The sequence below is a fragment of the Cuculus canorus genome, chromosome 25, assembly GCF_017976375.1.
Source record: "Cuculus canorus isolate bCucCan1 chromosome 25, bCucCan1.pri, whole genome shotgun sequence".
NCBI lineage: Eukaryota > Metazoa > Chordata > Aves > Cuculiformes > Cuculidae > Cuculus > Cuculus canorus.
The window spans coordinates 5274247-5294748 of NC_071425.1; the positions used below are offsets into that span (position 1 = coordinate 5274247).

At 43.1% G+C, this 20502-nt stretch overlaps 2 protein-coding genes and 1 pseudogene across 2 annotated transcripts; 2 read left to right on the forward strand and 1 right to left on the reverse strand.

Annotated features, from left to right (window-relative positions):
* Positions 1-262: 262 nt before the first annotated feature.
* Positions 263-1221, forward strand: LOC104054437 (olfactory receptor 6B1). Its single transcript, XM_009555434.2, is given in 2 exon segments — positions 263-1193; positions 1196-1221. Coding segments are annotated over 2 exon segments (957 nt in total).
* Positions 1222-4505: 3284 nt separating this feature from the next.
* On the reverse strand, positions 4506-5163 carry LOC104054436 (olfactory receptor 4S2-like; annotated as a pseudogene).
* A 6437-nt stretch (positions 5164-11600) lies between these two features.
* Positions 11601-12539, forward strand: LOC104054435 (olfactory receptor 10C1). The gene has a single exon (XM_009555431.2). The coding sequence runs from the start codon at positions 11601-11603 to the stop codon at positions 12537-12539; it is 939 nt and encodes a 312-aa protein (XP_009553726.1).
* The last annotated feature ends 7963 nt before the right edge of the window (positions 12540-20502 follow it).

Sequence of the window (20502 nt, forward strand, 5' to 3'; positions counted from 1 at the left end):
CTGATTTAGTGGGATGCCCCTGCCCATGGCAAAGGGGTTGGAACTGGATGATCTTTAAAGTCCCTTCCAACCCAGACTATTCTATGATTCTATGATTCTATGATTCTAAATTACTTGTATTGCAAAAGTGCAAACCAACATTCAACTGAACAAAGAAAGAAATAATACGACGCAGGAACATTCAATTTATATTTAATTCTACTTGTACATTTGATAATTTTTTTTATTTTTCTTTTACAGATCTTAGTGGGTTTCTTCTCACATGGCAGACGCAAAACAAGAAAATCAGACTTCCCTCACGGAATTCATCCTCTTGGGGTTTGGGAATATCCCCAACCTACGGATTTTTCTCTTTCTGTTTTTTTTATTAATCTATTTTGTGACCATAACTGGGAACATACTCATCATTCTTCTGATTGTGATAGATCAGCATCTGCACACACCTATGTACTACTTCTTGGGGAACTTATCTTGCTTGGAGACCTGCTACACCTCAAACATCTTACCCAGGATGTTAGTCAACTTCCTGACAAAGGAAAACAGAATCTCATTTAACAACTGTTTCTTGCAATTTTATTTCTTTGCTTCTTTGGCATGTGCTGAGTGCTACCTTTTATCTGCAATGTCTTATGATCGTTATCTAGCAATATGTAAACCTTTGCATTACACAACACTTATGAGTGTCAGATCCTGCATCCTTCTAGCAGCTGGATCCTGGCTTTGCGGGTTTCTGGCTAGCATCTGTACGACACTATACGCCTCGTGGCTGACTTTCTGTGGGCCCAATGAAATCGACCATTTCTTTTGTGATTACACCCCATTATTAGTGCTCTCCTGCAGTGAAACACATGAAACAGAATCAGTCATGTCCATTTTAGCCTCTGCATGCACCATGCCTCCATTTCTTTTAACCTTGGCATCCTATATTTGTATCATCACCGCTATCCTGAAAATCCCTTCTAACGTAGGGAGGCAAAAAGCTTTCTCTACTTGCTCCTCCCACCTCATTGTAGTCATACTTTTCTATGGAACCCTCATTATCGTCTACACATTGCCCAAAACTAAAGCCCTTAGAGAGGTAAACAAAATCTTATCTGTTTTTTATACTATCCTGACTCCTATGCTCAATCCCCTGATCTACAGTCTGAGAAACAAGAAGTTTAAAGAAGCTTTGAGAAAAGCTTTTGGCAAATATATTCATTAAACTTATTTAATCTTTAGATTTATGTGACGATATAGAGAAGTCATTGACTTTATTTGAAATTAATTTTGAAATTGAAATTAAGCTGATTCCACTTAAATGCTGACACACTCCATTAAAGTGCGCGTGTCCGGATTGCATTTATCCTGGTCCCCCTGTACAGTTAATGGTCAGTTAGCTATGTTTAGAATGGTTAATTTTACCTAATTTCAGACATATACAGTGTCAACATACAAATCACAGGTAATATTAATAAGTATAGGTCACCTTTGGAGAAGAATAGACATTTTTAAGGTTCAATTAATCAAACCAGATGATTTAAAATGCTGATCAGCACACTCTGTGATTATATGACTGATAAGTCCAGTGACAATAAAATTAATATAGTGTGAACAGTGTTATTTTAGAAATTTGCACTACAGACACTGACATTTAATCAGATGAATCCCAATATTTTCTTAGGACTGGATGATTTTCAGACTTTAACATGAAAGTGGTTTTGTTTTTCACCATGTGCCATATAGGAGATCTATAATGGCTGTCTTAACCACTCAGTAACTTCTTTCAGTTCCCTAAAATTTGGTGGGATAGTAATCCAATTACAGACCTACTAATCTGTCTAAATTGAAGAGAGGATGAGTATTGCCAGCAGACTGTATGAATTCAATGAGGTGAAGGGGAAAGCAATGTGCATCGATGTTATTGCAACACAGGATAGAGGAACGGTGTCCTGTAAATTCAGTCTCTGAAACTACCGATAATGTCACTCTCTTATCCCATTTATCCAGTTTCTCTAGGATGCTCCATATGACAAATAGAAAAATGATAGGAATGTCACAATGCAAAATGAAGTACCATTTCAATGGGTCAGCTTTTAACTATTATTTCCGTTAATGTGTTCATGGCATTAGACTACATCGATGTTCTTTAGAAGGTAATCCTGCTTAGGTGCTCTTGGATGTGAATCACACAATCACAGCATGGTCAGGGGTGGAAGGGACCTATGGATGTCAGAGGTCTGACCCTTCCCACTCAAGAAAGGCCACTTAAAGCCTGTTGCCCAAGACTATGTCTGGACAGCTTTTGAAGATCTCCATGGAGGAAGGTGTCACAGTCTCTCTAGGCGAGCAGTCAACATTATAGCGAAAAGTGTCTTCTGTTTTTCAGGCAGAACCTGCTCTATTTCAGTTTGTGCCCATTGCCTCTTATCCTGGCACCAGGCACCACTGAAAAGAGCCTGACTCCACGTTCTTTGCACCCACCCTTCAGGTATTTTTATACACAGATAAGATCTCCCCTGAGCTTTCTGTTCTCCAAGCTCAACAGTCCCATCTTTCTCAGCCATACCTCAAGAGATGTTCTAGTCCCATCATCATCCTTGTGGCCCCTTGCTGGATCTCTCTTTTCTGCTGAGGACTGGACCCAGTACACCAGTACTGGACTCATCAGTGTGGGGTAGAAGGGAAAGTCACCTCCTTCAATGTGCTGGCAATCTTATAGCAACCTTCCTGTACCTGAAAGGGGCTACAAGAAAGCTGGAGAGGGACTATTCATAAAGGCTTGTGGGGACAGGATGAGGAGGCAATGGGTATAAACTGGAGAGGGACAGATTTAGGCCTGACATAAGGAAGAATTTCTTCACCATGAGAGCAGTGAGGCCCTGGCCCAGGTTGCCCAGGGAAGTTGTGGCTGCCCCATCCCTGGAGGTGTTCAAGCCAGGTTGGATGGGCCTTGGGCAGCCTGATCCAGTGGGATGTCCCTGCCCACGGCAGGGTGGGTGGAACTAGGAAGTTGGAAGAAGTTATAGAAGTTCTTTGTCCATGTAGTGATGTTTTACTTCTAATTTTACTACCGTTGTGAGATGAGATTGTTGCATTTCATCTCCATGTGCCATTAATTACCTTGAGTCAAATGGCTGAATGGTCAGCTATTTTCAGGATGTATTGTTCCTGTACTGAGGCAGGGCTCTTTAAAGTGAAGCTGATCCAGACCAGAATAGCTGTGGAAACTGGATAGGATAGGATAGGATAGGATAGGATAGGATAGGATAGGATAGGATAGGATAGGATAGGAGAGGAGAGGATAGGATAGGATAGGATAGGATAGGATAGGATAGGATAGGATAGGATAGGATAGGATAGGGTAGGGTAGGGTAGGATAGGATGCTGGCACATGAGGTTGGTTTGGAGCTGGGAATTAAATTGTAAGTTTTACATTTTCTGTCATTGGACAGCTTAGATTGAATGTTTTGTTGAAACAGAGATTGGAGGCAGAACAAGATAGAAGCAGAAATCACACTTACTGGGAAATAACAAATACAGAAAAATGGGACCATTCAGACTCATTGTAGTGGCAAAGTTTTTAGCCATTATCTTGATGAGCCTTTGAGTCCTGGTACTGAGTAGAACAGTAAGGGGAGAAGAATCACCTCCTGTTATCTGCATCAGCAGGTGACCCTAAAAGCACCTCATATTAGCTATTTAATAGCTGACTCTTGGATTTGCCATGTGATGATGTGGTGTTCCTAATAAGTCATTTACTGAAAGCAGAAAGGAGACTCCAGAAGCAGTGATCAGTTTTTCACCTTGGGCTGCCTTTTTTTTTGCAGCTGAATGGATTACAGAGTAGCTGGAGTTTGTCAGACTGAAAGTTCAAGCTTTGGCTAATGGCATGCTCTGCCTGGAGAATATTTTTAATACTTATGTGTTGTTTGCTTATTTGTTTATTTACTAACGTTTCAGTGCAATCTGTGCCATTTTTTCCTTTTATCCTCTTTCCCCTACTTCTTTCATGCTTCTATCTTACCAGAAAATTAATCCCATCTCCTCCAGGCATTGCTTATTCTCTTCAGCTGCTTGCTTGGTTGTGACACCTCATATCTGCATACAAAAATATGTGAAATTAAAGCTCTCAGTGCTGTGCTGTACTGAAGGGTTCATTTACTTTTGGAAGCTTGGCAGTACCATCACCTCTTTGTGCAGAAACGTAAAGACACATCACCTTCTGAAGCTTGTAGGACCTTGTAGGAAAGAACAAACTCTCAAAACGTTTGGTTGTTCTTCTTAGTGCTGGGAGAAGTTTATAGGTACAGCTATGACGTGCTGAAGGTGACTAGCACGTTAATACCATGAATTAACAATTTTGAAAGAAAAACATGAGAGATACATAAAACCTTGAATTTGGTGTTTGCTGTGTTCCAGAGTGTCTTCCTAACACCAGAACAGTGTTACTGAGAAGACCATTCTCCTTCCCTACCCATGGTTTCTTGACGTCATATCCTCTTACAAATATGCACTGCATTGTTTCATTTCTCATTCTTCTTCACTTTTCTGCACCACAACATTTTCATTGCATTTTTCACATCTTCATTTCACAGTGTGTAGATCAAGGGATTAAACATAGATGTGATGATGGTGAAGAACAGAGACACCATCTTGTCCACCGTGAAGGTGGTAGAAGGACGCAGATAGATTAAAATTCATGGCCCAAAGAACAGAATTACAACAGTGATGTGGGAGGTGCAGGTAGAGAGGGTTTTGAGACGCCCTTCGGAAAAGTGTGTTCTCAAAGAGACCGAGATAACACCATAAGACACAACAAGAACAACAAAACTGGTCAGGGGTATCAAGCCACTATCAGCAACCACAATGACACCAACAATGTAGGTGTTGGTGCAGGCCAGCTTCAGCAAAGGGTGCACATCACAAATATAGTGGTTAATCTCATTGGCCCCACAAAACAGCAGCTGAATGGTAAGCAGGGAGTGCACAAAACCTCCTAGCCAAGAAGCTGCCACCAGCCAGCCACAGTGGTTTGCATGTAGCGACACAATGATCATATGTCATTGCTGTGAGAAGGAAGATCTCAGTGCAACTGAAGAAATGGACCACAAACAGTTGAACTATGCAACCCACAAAAGGTATGGTCTTCTTCTCACTAGCCTGAGGAAGGTCCCTGATCATCCACAAATGTACTTTCCTCTTTATCCCTCTAAGAGAATGCAACAGAATTACTGCTCATTATTTCTCTTACTGTAATGGACCCGAATAAGCTCAGTCACAGAAAGAGCTCTCCAGTGTTTCTTTTGATCACTCTTCTGACAGTATGTAAATGAGCTAATTTGGACCTAATTTATGTTAATGGTGTGTTAGTAAGGGATTGTATATCTCACCCAAATCCTGGACTGAAAGTGGAATTCCTCATAAATGCATTTGTAGCGACACTACGGTAATGAATGCACCACTGGTGAATCTCCTTTACTCTCAGACACCCGTGAATTCACCTTCGAGGTATCCATTAGTATCCATTGTGTATCACTACTGTACAATTTATGCATAAAGAAAGAAGAGTGGTAACCTTGTATGTGGTGTTGGCAAGTCCTTTGGGACCTGAACCCTGCCAGCAATCACAGTTCTTTTTCCTTGAGGTCTATCTCACCCATCGATTCTTCCTCAACTAGGGCAGCAGAAGAAAGGCTCTTCTGTATTCCCGTCTTTCTGTACCTCCATCTCTGTTGCCATGTCTCTCTGTACGCTGAAAAAAGCACTTTGGGGATGACCAAAGTGGGTGTGTGTTGGGATCGTTGTCGCCTGTGCGTACAGTTCAGGAGATAAGGGAAGAATTCATCATGCAGGAAGTGCTGTCATCAGTTCTTGAGTCCTCTCTTAACACTGTCAACAGCATTTTGACCAGTCTTTCTGGAAAAAGCACATAATTGGGAAAGAAAGAGCAGATGGGAATAGACATCTGCTCCTTGAGGTGGGAAAAATTTTTCAAGGATCCTGAAGGAATAAGTCAGGAAGACATCTTTGAGGGTAATATAGAATGTCTTTTTAACACTGTGCATTTGGATGTCAGTATATGCATCACAAATGGTGCAATAATTAAGGTGATCTTTGGTTATTGAAGGTGTGAGGATTTTGTACTCTAGAATGACTAATGCACATGAGCCTGGCCAAATTTATTTGTTGTCTTAGATGCCACTTACATGAGTTGGACGAACTCCATCTCATTAGCACTCTTTCAAGTGTGTTAGAGAATTATTTAACACATATAAACAACCCTCTTTTGTATGACTGAGTTACTTCTTTCATAGCTTCACTTTGTGCAAATGATGACCATGACAGAAAAAAAGTTGCATTTTGTCATTTTGTCTATTCCCATCCAAGCGAAAAAAGCCTGAAAAACCTGTAATTGTGGACATTTTCCAATTCAAAACATAGACCTTTCAAATAAATTCCCATTTTCTAATTCAGGATTTCACAATCGTGCTTGAACAATGAGAAGAAACAAAAATCTTATACTTTATATGTGCTAGTCTCCAAGAGTTTGCTTGCTCCTCTGATGGCCTCCTCTGACCACGTTAGGTGCTTTCAACAGGTCTCAGCTGCAAGTTGTTACTTAAATGTCGTGAGTGAAATACACATCTCTGCCAGTTCTGAAAAGTGCAGAAGCTGAAATGGACAACTGTTGTCATTCTGCAAAGAATAACTTCCAAGAGCGCCTGCCAGAGTAACGTTCTATCACAACACTGGGAAGTTGTGTCAGGAGTATTTAAAGTAAATCATGCAGCAAAAGCACAAGACCATCTGGAGTAAAGAGATTCCAGGGGCATATGAAGATTTCTTTTATTAGAGATCTCTGATGAGGTGCTGCAAATTGATGGCTTTTAGGGTAGTTGGTGAAGAGCGGTGCTGGAGGGCGGTCATCTAGGTTATGATGCATTGCGTGAGGGTTTGCTTGCTGGCTGGCTTTGTTTATGGTTGACTATGTGTTTCTTCTGGAAGCATTTATGTCTCAAATTAATATTGCAGTTAGCCATTTGCGAATTTTTCATACGGCTTATGCTTGCGATCAGACATTCTAGGAATAAAGGTGTCTTTTTTAGGCAGAACATTTATATAAAATCTGGTTTCTGTCCTAGGCTAAAATTGTTCATAAGTATTCTTATTTTTTTTTGACAGCATAAATAGAATCCTAGAATAGTAGAATAGTTTGGGTTGGAAGAGACCTTAAAGATCATCCAGCACGAACCTCCCTGCCATGGGCATGGACACCCCCCACTGGCTCAGGCTGCCCAAAGCCCATCCAACCTGGCCTTGAACACCTCCAGGGATGGGGCAGCCACAGCTTCCCTGGGCAGCCTGGGCCAGGGCCTCCCCACCTTCATGGTGAAGAAATTCTTCCTTATGTCAGGCCTAAATCTGCCCCTCTCCAGTTTATACTCATTCCCCCTTGTCCTATCCCCACAAGCCTTTGTAAACAGTCCTCTCCAGCTTTTTTTGTAGCCCCTTCAGGTACTGGAAGGTAGCAATAACATCTCCTCTGAGCCTTCTCTTCTCCAGGCTGAACAACCCCAACTCTCTCAGCCTGTCCTCGTAGGGAAGGTGCTCCAGCCCTCGGATCATCCTTGTAGCCTCCTTTGGACCCATTCCAACAGCTCCATATCCTTCTTATCTTGAGGATTCCAGGACTGGACACAATCCTCCAGATGAGATCTCCCAAGAGAGGAACAGAGGGGCAGAATCCCCTCCCTCCCTGCTGGCCACGCTGCTTTGGATGCAGCCCAGGACACGGTTGGTTTCTGGGCTGTGAGTGCACGTTGCTGGCTCGTGTCAAGCTTCTCATCAACCAGCACCCCCAAATCCTTCTCTGCAGGGCTATTCTCAATCATATCACCCCCTGTCATGTACTGAAAATGGGGATTGCCTGATTTTAGTGCAGGACCTTGCACTTGGCCTTGTTGAACCTCATGAGGTTCTCACAGCCCCACTTCTCCAGTCTGTCCAGGTCCTCTGGATGACATCCCGTCCTTCCAGTGTGGCAACTTCAGAACTCAGCTTGGTGTCATCTGCAAACTTGCTGAGGGTGCACTCAGTCTAGCTATCAATATCATTGATATAGATATTGAACAGCACTGGTCCCAGTATGGACCATTGAGAGACACCACTTGTCACGGATCTCCATATGGACTTTGAGCCATTGACTCTGAATACGCCCACCCAACCAATTTCTTATCCATTGAATAGTCCATCCATCAAATTCATACCTCTCCAATTTAGAGAGAAGGATGTCATGAGGCACCGTGTGAAATGTTTTACAGAAGTCCAGATAGATCACATCTGTCAGTTTACCCATGTTACTGCTGCGGTTACCCCATCATAGAAAGCCACCAAGTTGGTCAGACAGGACTTGACCCTGGTGAAGCCATGCTGGCTGCCATTAATCACCTCCATGTCCTCCATGTGCTTTAGCATAGCTTCTAGAAGGATCTGTTTCATGATCTTCCCAGGCACAGAGGTGAGGCTGACAGGTCGGTAGTTCCCAGGGTCGTCTTTTCTACCCTTTTTATAAATGGGCACAACATTACCCTTCTCCTGACTGCCATGACTTTTCAAATATCATGGAGAGTGTCTTGGCAGCCACATCTGCCAGTTCCCTCAGGACTCTGAGATGCATCTCATGAAGTCCCATAGACATATATGTTCAGGTTCTTCAAGTGGTCACAAACCTGATCCTCCCCTACAGTGGGAGGGGTTTACTCCTCTCGTCACCATCTTGCTGTTGCATGACCCAGGAGAGGTGAGAAGAGCGGTTATCAGTGAGGACTGAGGCAAAAAATTTTTGAGTACCTCAGCGTTCTCCTCATCTGTTGATACGACGTCACTGTTCCCAACTATGAGTGGGGTACATTCTCTCTAACCTACCTCTTCTGATTGACGTACCTGTAGAAGCCCTTCTCGTTGGTCTTCACTTCCCTGCCAAGTTCTGCTCCAGCTGCACCTTGGCCTTCCTGACTTCATCCCTACACAACCGGGCAGCGTCTCTGTGCACATCCCAGGTTCCCTGTCCCTGCTTGCACTGCCTGGGCAGTTTCTCTCTTCTTCTTGAGTTTGACCAGCAGGTCATGACTCAGCCATTCTGGTCTCTTCCCTTTCCTGCCTGATTTTCTACATACGAGGACTGTGCACTGTTGCGTTTTATGGAAAGCATCCTTAAATATTTTCCAACTCTGTTCTGCTCCCTTGTCTCCGAGGACCATGTCCCAGGGGGTCCCACCGAGTAACTCCTTGCGGAGCTGGAAGTCTGCTTTCCTGAAATTTAGGGTCCTAAATTTAATCCAGAATTCAAAAGCCAGAGCATGAGGAAACTTATACTGTGATGTTTGTAGCCCTGGAAATGTGTAATGAAATTAAATTATTAAACTCACGACAGTCATGAGTTCAACATTTTCTACAAATTTTCCAAGGAGCACTCAAGGACTGTCAGTGGCAGGATTTTAGATCCCAGTTGTATGAAGTTATTCATCTGCAGGTTAGGTCAGTCACATTCCTGGAAATAAATCAGAAATAAGTTGGAAATAAATACCAACTCACTTATGTGATTTTGGACCCACAGCGATGCTTCCAAGAACTGTCAAAAGCATAACAGTTCCAGCAGAGGTCACAATGCTACAGATTTCTTGTCGTTAATGTCACCAAAAATCAGGAATAAAATAAAAAAATCCTTAATACCAATTTCTGCATTAAGAAGCAGACATTCCTTTATTGACAGTGCTGGTTTCACAGTGGATGATTGTTCCAAGTCTTGTGTGCACACTGAACACCTCAGCTAGTTCCTCTTTTATTACAAGAAAACACATCTATTCATTAGAATTCCCAGAATAATCAGATATATTGATTAGATTTCCCAGAATTAATTATAATATTTCTCCTCCCTCCTGTGTGCGCCCAGTTTTTTGAGGTAGGGGTCTTCAAGGGTCCTGGGTGTTTTGAGGAATCCTTGATGGCCATCCTCCAGCTGAACTTTCCTTTGAAGTCTCCATAAATGACATGCAAACCAAGTTGTTTCACCCTGTAATGTTGTTGACGAACACAACTAGTTTCTCCTGGCTCCACATCTCCCATGAACGATTCATTGCAAACTCTCTTTGTTTCAAGACTTCTGCTCAAGCCATTTGGTGCCAAGTTCATCAATAATGACAGCTTACATCTTGTTAGCATCCTGCGGGGTAGCACAACTTTAAAGCAAATATGATTAAGTCATACAACACTGAGAGATGTTAAGAGCAGAGCTATTTGGGATTCACATACCAAAGCCCTGCAAGACAAGCTACTTAAATCATCCTATTCTTTCTTCACTGATCTTCAAGAGCTACAGAATGCATTTTTCACTCTTGCCTATGGGAATTCATTGTTCATCATGTGATGGCTTTGAAACTCATTCTAAATTTTAATGTGGGAAGTTATCCCAGAAGTAGCAATATCAATTGCATCCTGAGCTCTGCTGGTCTAGAAGACGTGTACTAGATTGCTTCTGGGATCATCCTTTCCAATACTTAATCTGGAACAATTTAGTGTTTCTATTAGTTCAAGAACTGATCTTTTTTGCAGTGTGTATGGGACCTCATTAGCTTCCAGTCTGTGTTTTTGCCAGCAGACACTATATCCTTACATGAAAGTAACTCCTCCCCCTAGACCTTCCCCTTCAAATTGTGATAAGAAAGCATAAATACGATGAGCCTACGTAACAACTCTCTCATTAATTTGAGTGTACTATGAAGTAGTAGCAGTTACTTCAAAGCCAAATACAGCTCTTGCTGCTCCATTAGGACATCTGAATTTATAAAGAAGTATGCTCCAGGTTATTTAAAACCAGAGAGACCAGAAAGGGTTTCTGTGAGTCCAGCCAGACTGTAACAGCTATTCCCTATTGCTTACAATCAGCATTAGCAAGTCTCAGCGGACAGTATATAGTGCTGGAAAAAATCATCTTTCCTGCCTCACTGGAAGGAGTACTCAGAGCAGACTGCCTTTCTGGAAGAGCCATAATTGAGTTTCTCTTTCTTCCCCTTGTTCCACCACCCTCCCCTCAAGGTAACTTCAAAATACAGGACTACCATCAGCTGTAGATCCTAGAAATAAATCTTTGTGCTTGCAAAGCCTGTCTTTAACAGCCCTTTAACCCTCCTCATGCGGTGTAGCCCAGCCATGAACATAGTCGTAAGATACTTCCTACCAACTGACCTTGCGGACAGCAGTTGTCTCCTGGAGCACAGCAAAGTAAGTGAGAAATTATCTGTGTTATATTTTAGTGCTGCTACTGATGCACTGAAGCTGTTGGGATTCGAAGTGATTAGTCCATAAAAACGTATATGCTATAAACATGCCTCTCTTTCTTGTCCTACAGCCTAAACTCTAGATGGGAGTTGGAAGACAGTAGTAAACATGCAAACTTCAAAGACAATGATATGAAAGAAGAAAAATCAGCCAAAAAAAAGAGACAAAATTATATGCATAAGACTACCTGATTTTCTACAGAAACTTTTATAATCTGTTCAGAAGATCTTTTCAAAATCTGGATAATTTCTAAATTCTACTCTGCTAGGTGCCAAAGAGGAATGATTCCTGCAAACCTCAGTGAAGTGAGTGAATTCAAACTCCTGGGTTTTTCTGAAGTCTCTCACTTGCATCTTTTGATCTTTGTAGTCTTATTTCCTCTTTATATCCTCACTTTGGTGGCAAACACAATGATTGCTTTGATAATACATGGTGATAAAACCCTTCACACCTCCATGTATTTCTTCCTTACTCAACTGTCCTGTTTGGATATCTGCTATTTATCAGTCATCGTCCCAAAGATTCTTGAGAATCTAATAGTGGGAACAATAGGTGTTTCCAAGATAGGATGTGCAATGCAAATGTTTTTCTTCCTTTTTTTTGGAGTTGCAGAATGTTTTCTCTTGGCTGCTATGTCATTTGACCGTTACGTGGCAATATGCTTCCCCTTGCATTATACGGTCATTATGAACAGCAGAGTCTGCATAAGCCTTGTTGCTGGAACTTACCTTTGCGGAACTGTTGTAGGCTTAGTACACACTACCATAACATTCAGCTTACCATTCTGTGGTCTTGCCATCAACCACTTCTTCTGTGAGATCCAACCCCTCTTGGAACTGCTTTGTGGTAACTCTGCCCCGACTGAAATTCAAGTCATTGCGGTTGCTGTCTTTGCTATTGTGTGTCCCTTCTTAACGATCATTTATTCATATATTTGTATTATTTCCACCATTCTCAAGATGTCTTCAACTGAAAGCCAGCAGAAAGCATTTTCCACTTGCTCCTCACACCTTTTAGTTGTTACTCTTTTCTACGGGACAGCAAGTTCCATGTATTTGAGGCCAAAGTCCAGCTATTCGGCGACTGTTGATAAGTTGCTCTCACTTTCTTATACTGTGGTGACTCCTTTGTTGAATCCTGTTATCTACACTTTGAGGAATGAGGAGGTAAAAAGAGCCCTGAGAAAAAGATGGAGGAATATTAACATTCTGTTGAAATGAAAAGGAATATTTCCATTGTTTCAGGTGGTTCCGGTGATCTTTTTCACTGTAAAGTCTTGCTCAGCAAAAATATTTTCCAAGTATTTCCCAATAAAATTTCAGCTTTTGGGGGGGGAAGAGGCAGAAGAGTGGAGATTTTCTGTTGCAAGAGGAAGTGTTAGCAGAGGGATGGTAGAGTTTTGAAAGGAAACTTCTTCCAAATAATTAAGAAATTCCTAAATACACTTTTATTTTCCCTTTTCCCTTGCTATTTGTCAGAAACTTCAAAATTGTGTTTCAAATGTTTTTGACTTTCTGAAAAAACTGATTTGCAGGCACTGGATCCTTTTTTTCCCACAAATTCTGTAACTGCTTTACCTTTCTTTTAAAGGATGTGCTTTCACTACTCAAGCTTTTAATGAATTTGTGGCACTTCTTGAAGATATGTCTCTGATGTAGGCCTTTGTTTCGTAAACATCTTATCGAGGTTGATTATGAAGGGTAAAATTTACATTGTTGCATTACATTCTGAAGTATGTGAGGCTTTAAAACGTCCACTTGAGAACCAGAACTTGCAGTTCTACATCAATAGCCCCGGGTCACGCTAAAACAACCGTTCTGTAGCCCTCCAGCCCATACAAGGGCCTAATGTTTACAACCGTAGACAGATTTCTTGGTGGCAAAGGACACCAATTAAAATACTGGAATTTCTATTTAAAAAATAAAACAAATAATTTATTTTTAATGTTAGGGTAGTCATAGCCCGGAATGGCTTTCCTAGAAAGGCTGTGAAGGCATCCTCAGAGATATACAAAAGTCAACTGGAGTAGACTTTGAGCAGCTGTAGTTGGTCTGGTTCTGAGCAGAGTGGACTGGAGTGGCACTCCAGAGTCCCTTCCAGCCCAAGCTGTTCTGTTCCCGATGATCTGGGCCAAATGTACCTCACTGTATCATCTGGAGCAATTGCAAAGCTAGCAGTTAACCCCAAGATCTCACAGTGAAATTTTCTGAAGTCGGGAGAGAAATAATAACAAAGAAGGAAGGCTAAGAGGGCTTTTTTAAATTTAATCCTGTAAATATCTTGTTTGTTGACATATAAGCCATATTTCTTTGCTGCTTCTGCTTTCAGCAGCTAGAAAATCTCCCTCAGACTGTAAATAAAATCCTTCCGTCAGTGACATTTGCTTGGGTTGTTCAGTTACGTCAAATGGAGACAAGAGAAAAACACACATTCTGTCACTGAATGTCAGGTTGAAGACATCACGGAACCCTAGAATGCTTTGGGTTGGAAGGGACCTCAAAGCCCCTCCAATTTGAACCCCCCTGGCACAGGCAGGGACACCTCCCACTGGGTCAGGTTGTTGAAAGCCCCATCCAACCCAGCCCTGAACACCACCAGGGATAGGGCAGCCACGACCTCTCTGGGTAACCCTCACAGGAAAATATTTCTTCCTAATATCCAGTCTAAATTCTCCCTTTTTTGGTTTAAAACCATCATACCTTGTCCTATCCCTGCACTCCCTGATGAAGAGACCATCTGCAACTTCCTGTAGTCCCCTTTCAGTACTGGAGGGCCACTATAAGTTCTCCCCGGAGCCTTCTCTTCTCCAGGCTAAAGAACACCAGCTCTCTCAGCCTGTCCTCGTATGGGAGGTGCTCCAGTCGTTGGATCACCTTTGTGGTCCCCACTGGAGTCACTCCAACAGATTCATGTTCTTCTTCTGCTGAAGGCTCCAAACTGAACGCAGGGCTCCAGGTTAGCTGTCACAAGAGCAAAACAGAGGGGCAGAATTCCCACCGTCACCCAGCAGGTCATACTTCTTTGGATGCAGCCCAGGAGACAGTTGGCTTTCTGGGCTGCAAGCACACATTACCACCTCATGTTGACCACCTCATCCACCAACACCCTCAAGTCCTTCTTTTCAAGGCTACTCTCAATCCATTCTCCACCCAGCCTGCAATTATGCTTGGGATTGCCCTGATCCAAGTGTAGGACCTTGCACTTGGCCTTGTTGAACTTCGTGAGATTAGCACAGGCCCTCCTCTCAAGCCTGTCAAGGTCCATCTTGATGGCATCCCTTCCCTCCAGATCAGTGCCTCCCTTTGCACTTCCCCTCCTCAGGAAACTCTAGAGAGAAATGAGGCCTTCTTTTCTCTAAACGAGACAAACCCAGAGTCCTCTGCCACTCCTCACAGGACTTGCCTTCCAGACCTTTCACCAGCTTTGGTGCTCTCCTCTAGACACATTCAAGAACCTTCATATCCCTCTTAAGTTGTGGGGCACACAGAAGGCTGCACCAACGCTAGATACAGCAGGATAGTCACCTTATAGGAATCATCCCTTCTCCCTGGTACCCAGCATGGGAATGTTTCAAAGCTGTGTCAGGGGAGGTTCAGGCTTGACATTAGGAAACATTTTTCTACAGAGAGAGTAGTCAAACACTGAAACAGACTTTCTTGAAAGGTGGTCAGTGCCTCAAGCCTGTCATTAAGAGACATTTGGACGATTCCTTTAATAACATGCTTTAACTTTTGGTCAGCCCAGAAGTCATCAGGCATTTGGATGAGACGATAGTTGTAGGTTCCTTCCAACTTTTGACTGTGCAGATCAAAACAAGGCCTGGATATGAGTGAGAAGCTTGCGGATCGGGGCATGACACCGAAGACCTTCACTTTATCAAGGAGAAATGCAATGTCTGGCACCCAGATATGAGTAACTATATGTAACAGGACAGAGTAGGGTCTTGTAGAACAGCATCTGGGGGTGCAAGATGAGCAGGAGGCAGCACATCCTTGCAGCAAATGCAACCAAACACATTCTCACCTCATTTAGTAAGGTTTTAGCCAGTGGGGTGATGGAAATAATTTTTTTACCCTCTATTTGGTACTTGTGACATCCCTGTTTGCAGTACTGTGTCCAGTCCGGGATTATCCAGGACAAGAAAGATAGTGGCATACAAACTGTAGCTTATACAGTGAAGGGTCATCGCCTTCTTTCCTTATTACAAAAAGGTAGCTGGAACACAAGACATCGGAGGGGAAACTGAGAAAGGTGAGCATATTAGGAAGACAATACTAAGGGGTGATGTAATTGCTGTCCGCAAGTTGGACTGTGTAATGAACCTGGATCTAGACAGCTTAGGAGCAAGGACTGAATGTGGCAACAGAGAAAATTCCAGGGAGATACAAGGAATTTTGTATTTTTTTTCTTTAACCTGAGGGTGGTTAGTATTATATTATGTGGTGAAAGCTTGTCTGCTTATGGACCAAAGGGTACAGAACACAGAAGAGCTCAAGAGCAAGTGTGGAGCATGAATAACACCCCACTGAACTAGCACCCAGCTCATCACAGGGGCCATCAGTCCATGAAATACTCCTCTGAATAAGCCCAGAGGAGCACAGAAGCACATGGGAGCACAGAACAAGGATTTTGTGAGGAACAAGCACTTTGTACAGGCCCCTCCCAGGGCTGTCCTAGCAGACTGACCAGTCCCTGTGTCCAAGTATGACACTTATCAAGACGAGTCATCAGGAGCAGCTCTCCAGATCACCTTTCAGACTAACTGCCTCATAGTGTGGGATGTATCAAGTTCAGCTATGGAACCAAGGGAGTGCTGATGGACTCTGGGTGTGAGGAGCAAGAGCTAAGAGTATGGAGGGGTCAGCTATGGGATCTGAGGAGTCATAGCAAGTTGAATGTGTGTATTTTGAATGGTCTGTAACAGCATCCGGAATAGGGCTGCTGTCTCAGGGCCTCATATGTCAAGATGCCAGCAACTGGGGAGACAGTAAACCAGGATCAGGCATTGGGCAGATCGAGGGTCTGAACCTGTCTGCTGGAGGGATCCACCTTGTGCATGTTTATGCACACAACTCTGTGGACCTCACTGGTGGACCTCTGTTCTTCTCAGCCAGAGACAGGAGCAGGGTGAGGCCATTGGTGATAAGTTTGTGTGGGTGCTCTTAGTGTCTGTGATCTGTGTGACCAGCCATGTGTATTTAGGTTTACACGTACATTTGTATGTATCAGCATGTGTGGTGTCTATGTGTGCATGTGTCTGCTGAGAATGCCTTGGGGACACGAAGCGACAATAACCTTGTCTTTCTCAGGTTATTAAATCCAGCATAATATGTTCTTTTTTCTCATGATGTATTTTTATCCTCAAAATATTGGAACCTGTGCCTAGACAGGCATATATCCTTAGAGGTATTAAAACCTTTAGTGAGAAGTCCCAGGGCAACCTGACCTGCTATGCCCTGCTGTGAGTAGTTCAACCAGACAACCTCCAGAAATCAATTCCAACCTATCTTATTGTATTGTTCTAATATTAATGTATTTGGGATCAATTAGAGATATCTTGTTCCTAGCATCCCCTTTGGACTTCATGATACATTTCCTCTCTAACACGTAGGATATCTACCATGATGTATTTCTAGCACGACCTTTTACAGTTTGTTATGGAAGTATTCTCTCATCAACCTCATTATTAGTGATTGGTCCCCAGTTTGGAGTGGGTTAGGACAGGGGGGAAGTCTTTTCAAAATACCTCTTCTAGAGACTCTGCTGCAGCTAAAAATAGGGCCCAATATCAGGAAATTAAAATCAGGTCTTAGGCCCTATCTGATAAACTACCTGATGATGGCTGCTAACAGCGAGCTGAAATCAGTCAGGACACAGCCCAGATTCCAGCAGATGGTGTCTGGGTGAGGATGAAGGTTTAGGAAATTCCAGGACATATTAGTGATAGGTAGCTTGGAAGGAGATACTTAATTTAAGAGTGTAAAAGACTTAAGCATTAGAGATGTGGTTCTTTGGTCTGCCAGTTGGTCTAAAAGCTAGAACACAGTCTTTGGTGCATTTTATTTGCTAGTATAGAATGTTTGACACGTTAACACACTGATGTATCATCAATAAAAAAAAAAAAACCTAAGTAATTCTTTCTTCTCTGTCGAAGTGGAGTTTCCGAAAAGTCCTGTTTTCTGATTACAAACACACACGGAATTCTCAGAAACTCCGAGGCATCTGAATAGCTCTACATGTCTTCCTGTAAGTACCCGAGTTGCTCCTATATCACTCACAGCACTCAGTGTGAGATCAGTCCTACCCAGTGACATTTACTCCTGCAACCTCGTGTCCCATCATGAACAACCAGATTTTGTTATATGTACCGTCTCGAAAAAAAATCCTCCTTTCAAAGAATCCAGTCCTTGGACAAAAGATATTTTGTACTGTTTTTCACCATGTTTGACAATACAGCACCACGAAGCAGAGCTGTTTCTGATTTGAGCGGTGATGAGCAATAGGTGACTGGTTCCTTACCATGATCTTTTCTCATAGGCCCACAGTGTGTCTAATGGTCTTAGTTCTGATACACACTGCACTGAGTGAAAGGAAAATTGGTCTTGAGGATGTACATGGAGATCATGCATCTAAAATGGTCCTCTGTTCCTGGAGCACAGATGGTGTGAACCTATCTCCTCTGAAACAAGACAATCATTCTTGTGCTAACAAGCAGATTATTTTGACCTTAAACGGGGACAGATCAGAAACTAACTGCAGTGTGGCAGCATTCACACAGATGACTGAGCTTCAGGAAGACCTGCAATGAGCAACACTAAAGAGCAGGGCAAACAACAACAGGCTTTTGACCTCAGATTTTCCCATTGATATTAAAAATATCTTGAATTTGCCTCTGTCTGTCAGTTGCTCCAGCTCTTCTCCCCTCTCTTGTTTGTTGTCCCCTCTTCCAAAGACAATGAAGTTTTATCCCAAGGTGCCAAGTGCATTCATCCCAAGGCAGTAGAGTTTCACCAAGTTTTAACTAGGCCTTTGTGTTTAACTGAGTCACCCCCACGGGAGGTACTGGGCTGTAGAGAATTGAGAAGAGGGCAAATCACCAGCTAGGAAAGTTTTTAAACTCAAGAGTGAGGCTGGTCCCAGAAGTCCTTGTTAGCTTCAGTTAATTGCTCTTAGTGTTTTACAAAACACAAATATTCCATTGTCGGAGGAAAGGTAGATCACATCAATCCAAATCTAGATCGGACTGGGAATGCTGTCACACCCTTGTACTGTCAGAGCAGGAGACAGTTAATCAAAAACTTTTGAATAGCTTCAGAGGTTTTAGGATGTTACTTTGGAGTCACTCGGCCAATGTACACTGCGTGGAAATAGGGCCGTGCTTCGCTCTGGCCAGAGAAAGCGTGTTATTTAACAACCCCCAGGAGCAACGACCAAAGGCAGCAAAGCTTGCTTCTCCACAAGGGACAGAGATCATAGGTAGTACCCCTGACTGGTGTAAAATATTTTAACTAAAGCTAAAGCACCCCTACTGTGTCTGGCTCAAAAGTTTAAAGCCATACGCTCCACTGTAAAACAAAACTTTTCTCCACTAGAACCACCACAGCAGGATGTCCCCTGTGTATTCTGCTGTAAAACAAGGACTGTCTTGGAAACCCAAAGACTAAATCTCCTCTTTCTCACCATTACCAGTACACAAGCAGGTACATTGAAAATTGCTCCTCTCCTATCAATCTGCTCATTCACTTTTCTTACACCAGAATCTTCAAGGAATTCATAGACTCATAGAATCATACAATAGTTTGGATTGGAAGGGACCTTAAAGATCATTCAGTTCCAACCCCCCCGCCATGGGCAGGGACACCTCCCACTGGCTCAGGCTGCCCAAGGCCCATCCAACCTGGCCTGGAACACCTCCAGGGATGGGGCAGCCACCACTGCTCTGGGCAACCTGGGCCAGGACCTCCCCACTCTCATGGTGAAGAAATTCTTCCTTGAATCAACCCTAAATCTGCCCCTCTCCAGTTTATACCCGTTCCCCCTCATCCTATCACCACAAGCCTTGGTAAAGAGTCAATCTGCAGATTTCTTGTAGCCCCTTTCAGGTACTGGAAGGTCCCTCTAAGGTCTCCTCAGAGCCTTCTCTTCTCCAGGCTGAACAACCCCAACTCTCTCAGCCTGTCCTCTTATGGGAGGTGCTCCAGCCCTCTGATCATCTCCATGGCCTTCTCTGGACCTGTTCCAACAGCGACATGTCCTTCTTATATTAAGGATTCCAGAACTGGACACAGCACTCCAGGTGAGGTTCCCAAAGAGAACCTTTCCCTTGCTAGTCCTGAAGCGCTGCTCTTTCAAGGTATACCCACACAGGGCATAGCAGTACCGAGCACCAGAGCAGCCCTTTTCCTAGGCTATGATTTTTCAGATTAGGCCCCACTAAAGCCGTCAAAGGAGACTGCTGTCTGAAAGCAATTAGTAACCTTACATGGCATTTACTGGTAAACCTCAAATGTGTTCCAAGCAAATAGTGCCCAGAGTGCTGTGCTCAGTCATGTTGGCCTGACACACACCTGTACTGAAGTAACTCAGCTTGTGGTGCAAGCCCTGAGCCTTTTGCTCAAGTGACCTGTTCATCACATTACTTGTCACAGAACGTTTAATATATTAAACTATTGTTCTGTCTTGCATTATCCATTCTGCCCTTTATCCACGCTAACAATTGTCTTAACCATGTTATCCACGCTCTAGTTCAATGTTATCCCCCTCCTGTCTCCAGTTCCTGCTCACACCCCGCTCCCTCACTTGGTCTGTCATACCAAATGCAATTCTTTGTTGTCTGACCCGTGCTGCCCAACTTTGGAATCCCCTGCTTGAGCTGATGTCTGTATTAACGTAGTACCCTTGCCTGGTCTACTCAGCAGGCCCCATTGCCAATGACTCAGTCTGAACTCATCCATTCCTCAATGACTTTAACCATTTCCCTAGCCCACTTTATTAATTTCATGTTCTTTTATCCTACTGCACCGGCATGTCCTGACTACTATGCTCTATCCGTTGGCCTCGGACGTACTCCCCTCCTTCTGTCTTTGTACGGTCCACACTAACTTTGCTCTGGCCTTATCCATCTTTCATTCCTTCACTACCTCAGTTCAAGACATCTGAGTTAACCTATTGACGTAGGCTTTT